We start from the raw sequence: 13,725 nt of genomic DNA on the forward strand, positions 1-13,725 counted from the left end.
TTTTTTTTTCTTTCCTGCTGTTGTACTGGCTTACACCTCTTATTGCCTTTTTAGCCTCAGGAATCCTTTTGAAAGAGATATTAGACTTCCATGGAGGACTTTTTTTTTTTTTTCCTGGCTGAAATGTAAAAGAAATGTAAATTATTTATAAACTGACAACACAAAATGAACAGTATAAGCATACACACTGCAGACATTGTTTTCTATAGATGGAATATTTTAAAGTGCACTTTTTATGAAAGCTGTTTGTAAACTGTAAAGGGTATAGTGCTTTCTCTGAACTTAAGTTTTAAGCCTCAGACTTTAATGTTCATATAAAAAAGTGTGGTTAAGAGGTGACTACAAAAAAGCTTCTAAAAGACTACTTATTTTGATTTGAGGTACTAAAAATGCATTAAAATATCCAGGTCTCTTTCAGAATAAATCTGAAAAAAAAAAAAAAAAAGTCAGTGCTTATTCCCTGATCTTCTAATGGTGCATTTAAAAAAGATGTACCTTTTTGTTTATGATATACATCAGCATGACTATATTTTTCAGTTTCCTGCTTGCTCCAAAGTGATATTCTAGCACTGAAAGCTGGGAAATTTGGCAGCCTCCTTTTCCCTTCTGTCTTTTCTGTTTCCATTTCTACTGAAAGGTAGAAAGTCATTTAGCAAATTTTGCCTTTCATGGGAGTAATTACCTACAAGATATAGAAATGTCTCAAGACTTAAGAAAGGAGTAGAAATGTCCACCCTGTTGTTTGAGAAGCTGGTCAGATTCAGAGGAAGAAACAAACAAACAAACAAAAAAAAAAAACAGAGTGGGCTTGGAGTGAGACATCAACATTTTGCATGTAGGTGGAGTATATGACAAATGTGGGAGAGATTTGAGCAAAACTGAAAAACAGAAGGCAAGGTAATGGTGTGTCAGTATATGGACCATGTAGCCAAAGTGACTTACTGTTCTCTTCTATTAAAAAACAAACAAACAAACATTAAGATGAATAAATCTGCAGTGCTCACAGAGTAGCTCCCACTTTCTGACTAAGGAATTAGCAGAAGTGGATGCCCAAGTAAAAAGAAGAAGATTAACAGTCCCTTAGAAAGCATGCAATGTTTTGTAATCTTCAAATACGTCAAGGTGTGAAGGGTAAAAGGATTTTCTCCTCTTCTTCTTCATTTTTTTTTTTTTTTTAACTGTGTTCAGTTGTGTGTGTGCAAGACTGTATAGCTCCGATGCAAGAGAGACACAGGTCTGCAAAACCTTTTTGTATCTGTCTTTTTTAAATTTTTTTTTCTCCAAGACTGGCCTAAAAAGCTTACTGACAGTGTCCCAGCAGTGCATGAATAAAAGCTGCTGTGGACAACAAACTGGCAGCTTTCTCCTAAACATCATGTAAGCATGCAGTACATGCTTCATACACACATCCAAGGTAGAGTGTACCAATTTTTATGGTACCAGCCTGACTGTTCAGGAAGAATACAATTTTGAATTTAAGAGCTCCAGCCACAGGTGCATTCATACCAATACATTGGCAGGGCCTGGTGTATGGATTTAAATACAGAGGAGAGAGAGAGAGGGAGAGAGAGAGAGGGAGGGAGGGGGAGGGGGAGAGGGAGGGAGGGAGGGAGGGAGGGAGGGAGAGAGAGAGGGAGAGAGGGAGAAGATAACGAGAGCAGTGAGATGTGCTGGGTGTGGCTGGGACAGAGTTAATTCTCACCAAAGCAGCCCATATAGCGCTGTGGTTTAGGTTTGGGACCAAAACAATGGTGGTAGCAAACAGGTGTGTTAGCTGTGTCTGAATGCAAGCTGCACAGTGCCAAGGCCTACTCTGTTTCTCACTTCAACCCCCCAATGAGTAGTTGGGCAGTGCACAAGAGGCTGAGAGAGGACACAGCCAAATAGATGACTCGAATTAACCAAAGAGATACTCTATCCCATATAACAATGTCATGCTCAGCAATAAAGAAGGGAAGGGTTTAGGGAAGGTGGCCATCTTTTTCTTGGAAAGCGGCTGGGCATCGGTCTGCCTGTGGGAGGTGGGGAGTGATTGCCTTTACACTGCTTGTTTTGTTTTCCTTCTCTCCCACTTCTCTGTCACTTACTAAACAAATTTTCTCTTGCCCCATGTTTTCTTACTTTCACTCTTCCTTTCCTTTCCACCAACCCACAGAGAGAGTGACGGGGGGAGTGAGAAAGTGTCTTTGGGGTCCTGAGTTACCTACTTGGGTTAACCCACAATAGATTTGAATTCCTCCAAGAAAATTAGTCACAAGATCTAGCACTTACTCTGATGAAGAAGCTGTTCCATTAAAGAAATTAGCAAATTGGTTGGATATCAATAACAGTAACAGCAATAAACACTTCAAGACTGTAAGGAACTTTGCAAATCATCTAAAGAGCTGAAGAGTTCAGATCTAAAAAAAAAAGAAAAACTTGAAAAACATTTTGGAAAAGAAAGTACGGCTATACAGAAGTACCAGGCTTGTATGAATGCTAAAGGTATACTTGTGGGAATATTTAGTATCACAAGAAAATGTTTTAAAACAATGAAGAAATGAAGGATTTCTGAGGTTTTATGATGAGACTCAACCTGGCAGTATTGTTAATCAAAAGAATAAACATAGAAATACTTTTCAGTTCTTTTATTATATGCAAGTGGTAAAACTGGAGTGTCTTTATAGGAATATTATTTGGATTTATTTCTTGCTTTAAAGCACAAACTTCAAAACGAAGTCTGAAATGATTCAGAGATTTCTTTGTACCAAAATAAGACTGGCAATCAGTAAGCAATTAAACATACTTAAAACAGCTACAAAAACTGAAATACACTTTACACTTCCATGAGGGTTAAAAATATTTTTGTACAGCTTATCCTGAAACACAGATGTCTGAACCTACGCTAGGTTGAGAAGATTGGATATTTGGAATACTTTAAAGATTTGCTTTCTCCAGAACTTGCTATTAGAAAATATGTATTATGTTTTGGAGTGATAATAAAGCATTAAGATCCTGCATTACTGCAAAAAGAATGGTAGCTGAAGTAGGCAACTATCATAGAAACTAGAGGACTTTTGTTCTTAATGATATTGATCCTTAACAGCAGTTTAAATATAATTCTGTGGGTTTAAGAATTTAAAAGCAAACAGTATTCTGCGAGTGGTTTGTTGTTAAGTACTAACAAAAAGTGAAATGAGTGAAAACTTAATATTTCAGATTTCATATATAGTCACACTCGGTGTTTATTCATTTCAGTATTGTTGAGTCATTATGGTAGTTCTTGGATTACTTTTTGATTCTGACATGGACAGAGTTGTTCATTGATCAATGAACAGAATATTAGTTTTCATATCAATCAGAAGGGGCTCCACTTGGCATTTATACTTGCTTTGGAGGGTGAGGATTTTAATGGTTTTACATATTTGGCTTTATAGTCTGAGCTGGAATGTCACGGAATTCCTAGAATCAGAAAATAAGGAATACTATGGTACAATAACTTTTGGAAAAGTTTCTCAGTATGGCATATTCAAAGGAAAACTTTTTGCAGAAATGATAATTGCTGAACAATCTCAGGCAACAGAAAACAGAAAAATCACCTGGTTATTTAAAAACACAGGATGAATAATTTGAATAGTCAGCATGAACTCTAACCCTTAAGCAATAGCAGATGCCTGTCAGTCCTGATCTAACTTAACACACTGGCACACAGTTAAGACCTTTTGTGAATAGTTCAAGAGTCTATAGTTAATTTCTATTTAAATGTTGGAGAGTTACAGAGTATAAGCCTCCATAAGACATAAATTTTGAATTTGTTCACTCTACAGGAGATCCATGTGATTTATAAAGAGTATGAACATTGCAAAAAGGTTTCATTTCTTATGTAAATTAAAGATAATATGGTTTCTTTTGCTAATCAGTGGAGAAAAAGGTAAGCTTTCCCCCTTATAAAGTGCATTTTAGCAAATAAACTAATATATGGATTTGAAGCTATTAATTTCAATTAACCAAGTTTACTTTCTGAGGGTCTCTGCAATCTTTATGTTATTAAAACAAGATTTAGCTGTCTGTCACAATAGAAAAGTAGATCAGGATCTCCCGGTATGTCTGCTAATGGTATTGGCCTAACTAATAGGGGGCTGCAAGGGAAGGAGGAGATTTGTAGCCAGACCTGGCTTCCTTGCTCATTTGACAGCCAAGCCTAACCCCGTATTGAGTAGCTTCTAATAGAAGAGGAAGGGAAGTGGGGCAGAGTGGAAAAAAATGTCAGGTTGAAAAATACAAAATACTATTTCTCTTCCAAATCAAGAGGATAGTCTTGCTTAAAATTATATATATTTTTTTCTACTTTATTATGACAATGGGGAACTTTTAGTAGACGTCTCCTTCAGGACTCATTAAAAAGATAATAATAATAAAAGAGGCACCATGTTTTGTCTGCATTCTTTAAAGACTGGTGATATTTATAAGAGGTTAACAAGTTATTTTTATGGTATGCAGTGGTAATTTCACTGCTAGGTGAGTTTAATATCTCTAAGACAAAAAGGAGATTCCTTCTGATTAATAGAGAAGAGGAAAGAAGGTAAGATGTTTAGATAAAAGCCTTAGAAGAAATTAATGCCATTAGGACCAGCACCGTTGAAACTGGCAAAGCAAAACCTGAACGTGTAATCTGAATGATTATGGTACTTTCTTAAGAATTTTTTGTAACAAGAGCAGTTTTAAAGAAATACATTTTTAGGTAAACGTTTGCCTTAGTGTGAGTATAATTAGAGGTATTTGGGGCAGTGAATGAAGTCAGCAACCAACTGTGCACAGTTTGATTTCAAGTCTTACTGCATTTATTCTGAGTTGTCTATTTACATGCTCTAATACTGGGGGCATAAGCAATCAATTAAATAAATAGCTGTGTTATCAGATACTTCAGTGATGGGTTCCTATGCATTCCACTACTGAGAAAATCTGCTTATTTGACCTCAGTTTTGATGTATAGCACAATGGCATCATGAAACTTTTTCTGACATTGTCCCATCAGCCATACAGCACTTTTGTGAGCTCTCTGATTTTGCATTTCCTTCAAAGCTGAACAGGCTAGCAGTGCTAGCATAACTAAACTAACCCTGACAAAACGTTGCTTTTCCTACACATACCCCATGCCTATTGATAATGAATTATAACTCTCTGAACTATTTTTTCACTTCTAATGTGAATCATGGAAAGAGAGTGTGTCACTCACAGCAGTGAGCATGCCAATTTGATGCCCCATCTTTGCCCCCACATTTAACTTACCTTATGGAGGACGGTATTCCATGAACGAGCTTAAGGGACTCCCCCACATCTACATTCATGTGGCAATGGCTTTTGAGTTATTTAACATGAATTTCTGGACTGCATCCCTATGGTATCTTCTTCCCCACAGAGGATTTTTTTGAGAAAATCTTTTTGTACATCTCTTGCCTCCCTGCTGCTTACAATAGGAGAATACAAGGGCTATTTCTGTTGCAACTCACTGATAAGGTATCTTCTGATTTCACATAATTTCTCTTGTTGATCTGTCTTATGACTATGAGAAAACAATCTCTCAAATGTTATTCATAGCAGGTTTTTATACTTTTGTGGTAACATTATGGAACATAATGGAACTAGGTAAGAAGCTTCATATATACATATATATGATTTATACACTTTTCAGAGTATTTGTTAGATATTGTCTTGCCTTCTTGAGAAAGACTAAAATAAAGGAAATATTGGGGAGGAATACATAAAAGGCAACAGGAGAAACTACAGGTAAATATTTTCAGTATAGTTAACATAATAATGGCTTGATAATCAATTGGGAAAAAGCTATCCAGACACAGAGCAGCATCACTACACAGCTGTACTAAGGACGGAAAACCTTAAGTCAGAGATATGAAAGGATAAAGGTAAATGGGTTATCAGCCTGATGACAGGGAGATATAGCATGAAAGAGAATTATGGCAGAAAGAGAATGGTCAGGTTCTTACAGCTAAAGGTGCATATTAACTGACCTGAAATGAACCTTAAAAAAATAGTTGCAAGGAAAGATTAGGGTATAGATAGGGGAAAATTTGAAAAAAGATACTCTCTCCCTTCGCAATCTATGCTTTTTATTTTTGATCAACAGAAAAAATAACTTTGCTTTGAAAAGACTTTTCCTGAGTCACTTAATCAGTTGCTGTCACAGCCTTGTTCAGAATAAGGATTTTCAGCTGCAAATTTAGTCTATCATATCACCATGGTAAGCAAGTGTAACCCAAAGAGTCAGCCTGAAGGTGAGAGGACTGCCTGTTTTATCCAAGGAAAGCTACCGGTGGGAAGTCCGGTCACCCCACTGCATTTGTGATAGATAAAAGAAAGGTCTTATCTATAACCAGAGCAGAAGATAAGGGATGAAGGGTTTTTGTTTTGGTTTGCTTGTTTTCTTCCCTTTTCTGCAATCTTTTTTTTTTCTATTTTCTCTCTCTCTGTCTCATTTTTTATTTTTTATTTTAAATATAAATGATGAATACTAACACCATTTGAGATTCTTGTCATCTCTTTAAATTTAGGAAACTTTTTCAAAAGCATAATACACCACAACTTTAAGATTTCTTGTTGTTCCTGTTGTCTTTATAGCTGTGAATTCCTGACAAATGTTTATAATGTAGAAAGTGGAAATTTATATTTTGTTGCCACCTCATTTTTAACATACATTGGGAATTTATTTCTTAGACATTTTAAAAACACCAGTATAGGGCATCATAAATGTTCTTAGGCTGTGTTATGTCTTCTGAGATGCTTGAAAGAGAAAAGCATAGACTGGATAGTTATGGTGAATAGGAAATTCACATGTTCAAAGCTTCCTTCCTAATAAAAAGGGAACTTTATAAAAGATACTTAGGACATTTTTGACTAATTCTTTTGGGGAATTAAATACCCTATGAAGGTTACTCAAGCTCTGCAAAGATACAAAATCATAGAGAGTTCTTATCTGGTAAAATAAAAACCATTTATCTGAGCCTTTTATGAAAGGCTAGAGACTGAGAGTATTGATGTTTTTGATAGATGAAATGCTCCCAAACCAGCTCATCCCAATATGACTCATCAGAGTGAGACTTTGTACAAACAAGAAGTTCCCTTGGGTTTTAAACTTTCAACTGGATAATTAACTGACAAATCTAAAAATCCAGATTCTCAATATAGAGAAACTCTGTAAGGTCAAATTAATGAAGCAACCATTCCCTTAGATGGCTTTTAACATTACACCAGCATTTCAACAAAAATGCTCTGATAAAAGTGGCGATGCTTTTTCCATTACTCATTTGAGCATTTTCACTAGTATGTGATTTTTATAGACTTCAGAGAAAATAGGTGTGCCCCTGCTTGGAGAATTAAAAGGCATTGTTCATGAGGGCCATGCTCAAAATAATGAATTTACTTCTCTTGTTAGTGTTCCACAAATACTTATATCTTTCCTATTTTTATCCACGCTGGCTACAAAGTCTTGACAGGATCTTTAGATTCCCAAATGAATGATAATACGCTCAGTGAGACTGAGGATGTAAACAGCTGGCACGTTTTGTTTTGTTTGTTTGTTTGTTTGTTTATTGTGTGAGTGAGATCTTATGGATGTGAAAAGGTTATCCAGTGGTAGAATTATAGGCCATTAAGTTCTCTGAGCGTTTGAGATCAAAGTCTTAATGGAGAACACTTTTGCCATGACCTTTCTGTATACAGAAATAAGAAAAGTGCAATAAAATGGCATAGAGCCAAGAACTTCCCATGAAAATAAATTGTGTTAAGTTCACTGTATTCAGAAAGAAGAGCTGATACAGTAGCTGCATGTATTATTTAAATTAAGATAAATTTAATGTTTATATATGAAAAAGTATCACTAGAAGAGAGAATTATGGGAAGCTCTGAAGCATCATAGTACTTTGGTTAAGGGTGGGGAAAGAGGTCAAAAATTAAAGAACTTGTTTTAAAATACTGCTGTGTGACTTTTAAAGGCCTAGATTATCAAACACATTCAGCTGAACTTAAAACCTGTTGACTTAGGTGTTATGTAAACACTTGTTTAAAAGTCAAGTCTGTGCCTAAATGCTTTTTTCCAACTAAACCTTTGTTTTCTAAAACATTTTTTTTCAACACATTCCAGTTCATCCTTAGCTTTCTCTCTGACTTGTTTTGGAAGAAAAGATTTCTTAGCATCAGGATTAAAAAATACTTTATCTGAACTCATAAATTCTTTGTGAAGTTGCTTGCAAGAAATCTTCGGTTCCACATTATGAAACCTGAATCCCTCTGGAATAGTAACAGTTTTAATTCCCTCATTGCAGTCCCATCTCAGTTTGTCTGGGAAAGAATACCAAACTATGTTCCTTTTTATGTCACTTTTGGAGGCTAACATAAAGACAGTTGACAAATTTATTTATTAATACCAAAAAACAGTTCACTTATGCAAGTCAGTTTCTGAAAGCTTCTGGGCATATTAGGATTAAATATAAATTATACCAAAGTCTAAGTCTGTTGAGCAGTTTTTCAGAGAAGGTATAGAATTTAAGCTTATTTTAGGGGCTTGGTAGAAGAGTCATTGGCCATAATCATGATTAGTATCTCTAGCTTCTTTTAGTGTAGTACAATCCCGATGGTGTGGGCATCAGCACACAAAGCTAAATTAGTAAAAGCAGTACATGCTAGCCAAAGAACAGGCATGACCTGTCTGTCACATTTGAGCTGTCTTTGAAAGAATTTCTTCAATGCAGCATACTTAATTTGTTTGTTTTTGTTTTAAAAGGTGTCACACTGAGAGCAAATTAGAATAGGCGAGGCCAGAAGCAGAGCTGTGTTTTGGAGAAGAAAACAACATCTTGGTGCCTCAGCTCTGCTGCCTCCCCCAGCCCAATGAAGGGGCTCAGTGGTAGCACAGCTCATTTCCACATACCCATGTCCACCTGGGAGGGATTAAACCAGGCATATAGAAAACATCTGTTGCCCCAAATTTGGTCCTTGGGTGACGGCCTCAGTACCAGCAGGCTGCATGTTTCTGTTAGGACAGAGCAGGTTGGTGAGCTTGTTTGTGTCGTGAAATGTGCAAAGGTGGTAGCATACAACTGTATTAGTTGCCAGTGTGCTCATTCTAACTTTATAGCTATTGTGCTCCAATAAATACTTTTTTTTGGGGTTGCCTGAGAAAGCGTGGGGTCAACTGGTAAGTGTTATTCAATGTGAAGTAATCACAAATGCAAGGCTCAGAGATACACTGTTTGTTCCAGTCCTAGTAATGGCCTTGTGGCAATTTGTTAATATGTGAACAAAAGGTAACATTCTTCAATATTAGAGACCTAGGCAATAGAGAGAAATATGCAATAATAGGAGTGTATGTGTTTGTCTGATGTTTTAGGATATCTAACCTAAATATCCCCCAACTGAGTCGGAACACTTTCAAAATGTTGGGTGAAAAATGAACCTCTGTATATACATCCATGAACACTCTTCAACAGAATAACTTATGGAAAATTTACAGTTTGGCGTGTCTTGTGACACAGAAGGGGAGCTTCTTCACTGATGTTCCAACTGCATTTGGGCTTTTGACAATTACGTTGCTAAAGCTCTTATCAAGGAGTGGTCAATGTTTTCTAAATTTAGTCTGTCTGTCTGTTTTCTTATGTGGGGGCGTTGTTGTTTTTTCCTGCCAGTAATCTCGGACTGTATCAAATTCAAAGTAGAGAAAAGAAGGGGGAGAAAGTAGAAGAAAGGTCTACTAAATACAGGTCTGTCATAATTGATAGCAAGGTTATAATATGCAGAACTGTTACCAAACTCATTGCAACTGCTCAGAGATCAGTACAAGACAGATAAAAGTACAAAAAGTACGCTTTTACACAGCAGGTAGGGAACTTTTTTGAATTCATTGCCACAGAAATCTGGGTTGGCAGACAGTGCAAGCAGATTCAAAAAGAGATTTGAGAAATTTATGGGCAACAGATCTAAATACTGCATAGACGCTAAGGAGAACAAGAGACGTGCCCTCCAGCATCCCCGATGGCATGATTACAGCTGCTGGTGGAGCATAGGGGGATGGACTACAGGCAGTGGCCATGCTTGTGTGCTTTCCCTGAGCAGCCGCTCCAGTTGTTGCTGTCAGTAGCAGCGTGCTGGCCAGGGTGCTTGAGCACATCTCATGTTCTTAACTCGCTTCTGCCTGACTAATGAATTGTTTAGACCAGAGTGTCTCAAAGCTTCCCAGCAGTGAAGGCAAGATATAGTTCTGCAGCTGTGACAGTCACTGCTTTAGGCAGCATCCTCCCAGGAGTGGCAAGGTGGAGCAAGGGCTGTGTCTAGCCACCATGACGTGCTGACCACAGGCCAGCTGCCCAGGGATGGCTCTGCTGCTGCTGCTTAGCCCACACAGGGTGGCTCTGTTAATTAAGGGATGGTTTTCCTCCTGTCACCCAGAGGATGTAGATCTGCCTCTCTAGCCACTCTGCGTAGGACTGCAGTTGGTATATTAAGATGTGACAAAGCTCCTTGAGTAATTTAGATCTAAGGCTCCATTTCCTAGTTATTTGTTATCCTATGGGTTTTTTACTAGGATATGCCATCTAAGTTCAATTTAAAATGTACGTTTCATAAATTACCACTGCACAGAAGTTGCTTTAACGTGTCATTTATGAAGGTAATGGTTTACATTGTAGCAGAAGTGTTTCAGAGTTTCCACTCCTGGGATTACGGATTCACAGTAAAGTGGTAAATGGGGAACAATGAGGAGTTTGCTAGAAAATTGAACACATCAACTTTAACAAATCAAAGCAAATCACACCTTAATGTTGTTAACTGCGTGGGACAATTTTTCTGCAACAATGTGGACATCTAGATTTCCTGCTAGTGTTAAGCAGAAAGGAGGTGTGTATATTGTGTGTACGTGTCTATTTAGATATCAGTGCTTGAAAGCACACTTAGGAAGAATACTGTGACATACTTACAGTTAAGTATAAATAAGGCCCATTACACCAATAGTTCTTAATCCATGATTTAAAATTATGTGAATGTTGTAATATTCCCTGACTAGGGAAGAGATTGTCCTCTTGTACTGGGCACTGGCGAGGCTGTCCCTCAAGTATGGTGTTCAGTTTTGAGCCCCTTACTACAACAAGGATGTCGAGTTGCTGGAACACATTTGGAGAAGAGCAAGGAAGCTGATGAAGGGACTAGAAAACAAGACACATAAGGTGCATCTGAGAGAACTAGGGTCACTTAGTGGAGAAAAGGAGGCTGAGGGGAGATCTTACCACTTCCTGTTACTACCTGAAAGGCAGTTGCAATAAGGAGGGTGTCGGTCTCTTTTCTCAGGTGACCAGTCATAGGACGCGAGTCAATGGCCTCAACTTGTGCCAAGGGAGGTTTAGATTAGGTATCAGGAAGAATTTCTTTATGGAGAGGGTTGTGAGGCATTGGAACAGGCTGCCCAGAGAAGTGGTGGAGTCCCCATCTCTGGAGGTGCTTAAGAGATGTGGATGTGGAGCTTAGGGACATGGTTTAGTGATGGACTTGGAAGCATTAGGCGATGGCTGGGCTTGATGATTTTAAGGATCTTTTCCAACCTAAATGATTCTATGATTCTGTATGACTTATGAGTTATTTTTTATTTATTAAAATCAGTGTCAGAGAACAGCCAGTCTCGGTAACAAGTACAATAATAATTTAACAAGGTATCATCCAAATATTACTGAAATCTATGTAGATCTCTGGTGCTTCTCAAGAGAAAACTAATGTCTGTCCTTTTTACCAAAAAAAAAAAAAAAAGTAATAGAACATATATAGCAGTGAGTGCATTTCAGAAAATTCACTTTGTCTATACGTTGTATAATTTAAAAGAAAAATGTTGTTGCAGGCATTAGGCCTATTCTGTGTGTAACGCTGCATTTTAGCAAATTGTCTCTGTTTGGATATTTAGACTTAATTCTTATTCTTAACACTCATATTTAATAGGTTATAAACACCTTAAATTAATCAAATTAAGTAGTTCTTCAGTAAGACTAGCAACTAAGTAGGCATCTGATGATTGTATAAAAGTATTTTATATTTGTTTTGTTATTTAGTCATAAAACTGCATACTTTGGTAGGAAAAAAAAAATAGTAACATTCTGCTACCAAATAAATTGTAAATCTAGAACTGCTACTGGTTGAAATTACTTAAGTAGTGCAGCCAAAAGAAAGGAATCGATATTTAGGTTGTAAAGTACAAAGCTATCAGTTAGAAGAAGCATAACTGAATCTGCAGGCTGTGTATATCTTGCTTCAGTGACTAGTATCTAAAGACCTGAGATGCTACATCTGTTTGTGAGATAGGATTTGGTAAGCCATCTTTTCATTTCTAATCGTGGACATATCCTTTTGGTGGTTTCCCTCATGTAAATTTGAAAGTGCAATTTGTTATATACAGGCAAAGACTGTGTACAAGTAATAAATACTTTCTGCTGTCGTAGGCAAATCTTTTGAACTGTAGAGCTCCTTGAGAGTTTTTGGGAAAGAGTTAAATATCAGTTGCCAGTGGGAAGATGTATGGGAAGCTGTAAGACAGTCATTTCCCTTCTCTGCTGTGTCCTTAACTTGGCTAAGGAGTTATCGCTGTCAGTGCTTTGCCTTTGGTCTGATGTGAAGTTACCAGGTACAAGAGGAAAGGTTTCACTGAAAGGAAGTCCAGGATTTTAAGTCAAATCTTATACTGCTTGTGATAATATGTGTAAAACAAACAAAAAAAATTATTCAAGGGAAGCATGCAGTAAGGGTGGAAAAGGGAATGGGCTGTGACACAGTGCAGCAACAGAAACAAATTTAGATTGTGTGTAAGATGCACTACTTTGCAACTGATATGCCTGGTTCAGGAAAAGCACTCAGTACATGCAAGTACACTTGTGAATGTGAATAGCCTAAATAATTTAAGAATCCATTTACAAACCACTTACATCTACCTCAGCCTGCTTGCATGATTTCTGTTGCCTGTCAGGTGCACAAGACCATGCTGCTCATCACACAGAGAGCTGTTTTCACACAGCTTGCCAAATGTCTTGCCAAACAGTGTACACTGAAATATCATTAGCACTTTTATTTATTTATTTATTTAGGGAAGACCTTGGCCTTTTCCAATACCATTCTGTTTTCTTATTTGTTCCTCTTATTTTTCCTGCCTGTTCCTGCATTTTAGTAGTTCACATCTGGTACTAGATGGTAAAGTTGTAATAGATGCTCGTTATATCCAGTAACTCAAATGATTACTGAGTATTTTGTGATAGCAGAGTATTATCCACAAGTTACTGTTGCTGATACATAATATTTCATATGCATACTACATGTATCTGATTAAATGTATTGCTTTGGATCCAACAGGCCAGAACCAGTATTGTGGACAAAGGATGGTGGAGAACTACCAGATCCCGAGAGAATGGTTGTCAATGGCAGGGTCCTAAGCATCAGTTTCCTAAACAAAACAGACAATGGCACATATCGATGTGAAGCAAAAAATCCCATTGGCCGAAACAGCACAGAATATGTCCTGATAGTACATGGTGAGTGTATTCTCTTTGGTTCTTTGGTGCATGTTACACATATGTAGCATTTCAGGAAAATACAATTGGTTTCTTACGATCATTAGTGAAAGAACATCAGGAAAAAGGTGGAAGTATAAGGGCACTTTTATTGACACTATTCTCCAGTTGTTGTTAGTATGTTTACTTCCTTCTTTTG

The 13,725-nt window shown here is 37.2% G+C and overlaps 1 protein-coding gene across 12 annotated transcripts in view; it reads left to right on the forward strand.

The window, feature by feature from the left end:
- Positions 1–13,725, forward strand: part of CADM2 (cell adhesion molecule 2) — a 660,501-nt gene that overhangs the window by 574,885 nt on the left and 71,891 nt on the right. For all 12 annotated transcript variants that reach the window (XM_083836578.1, XM_083836574.1, XM_083836579.1 and 9 more), the window contains one exon: positions 13,369–13,547. In XM_083836578.1, the coding sequence (XP_083692704.1) occupies positions 13,369–13,547 (179 nt within the window). The remainder of the gene's footprint in view (positions 1–13,368; positions 13,548–13,725) is intronic.

The sequence above is a fragment of the Anser anser genome, assembly GCF_964211835.1.
Source record: "Anser anser genome assembly, chromosome: 1".
In the NCBI taxonomy this organism is placed as follows: domain Eukaryota; kingdom Metazoa; phylum Chordata; class Aves; order Anseriformes; family Anatidae; genus Anser; species Anser anser.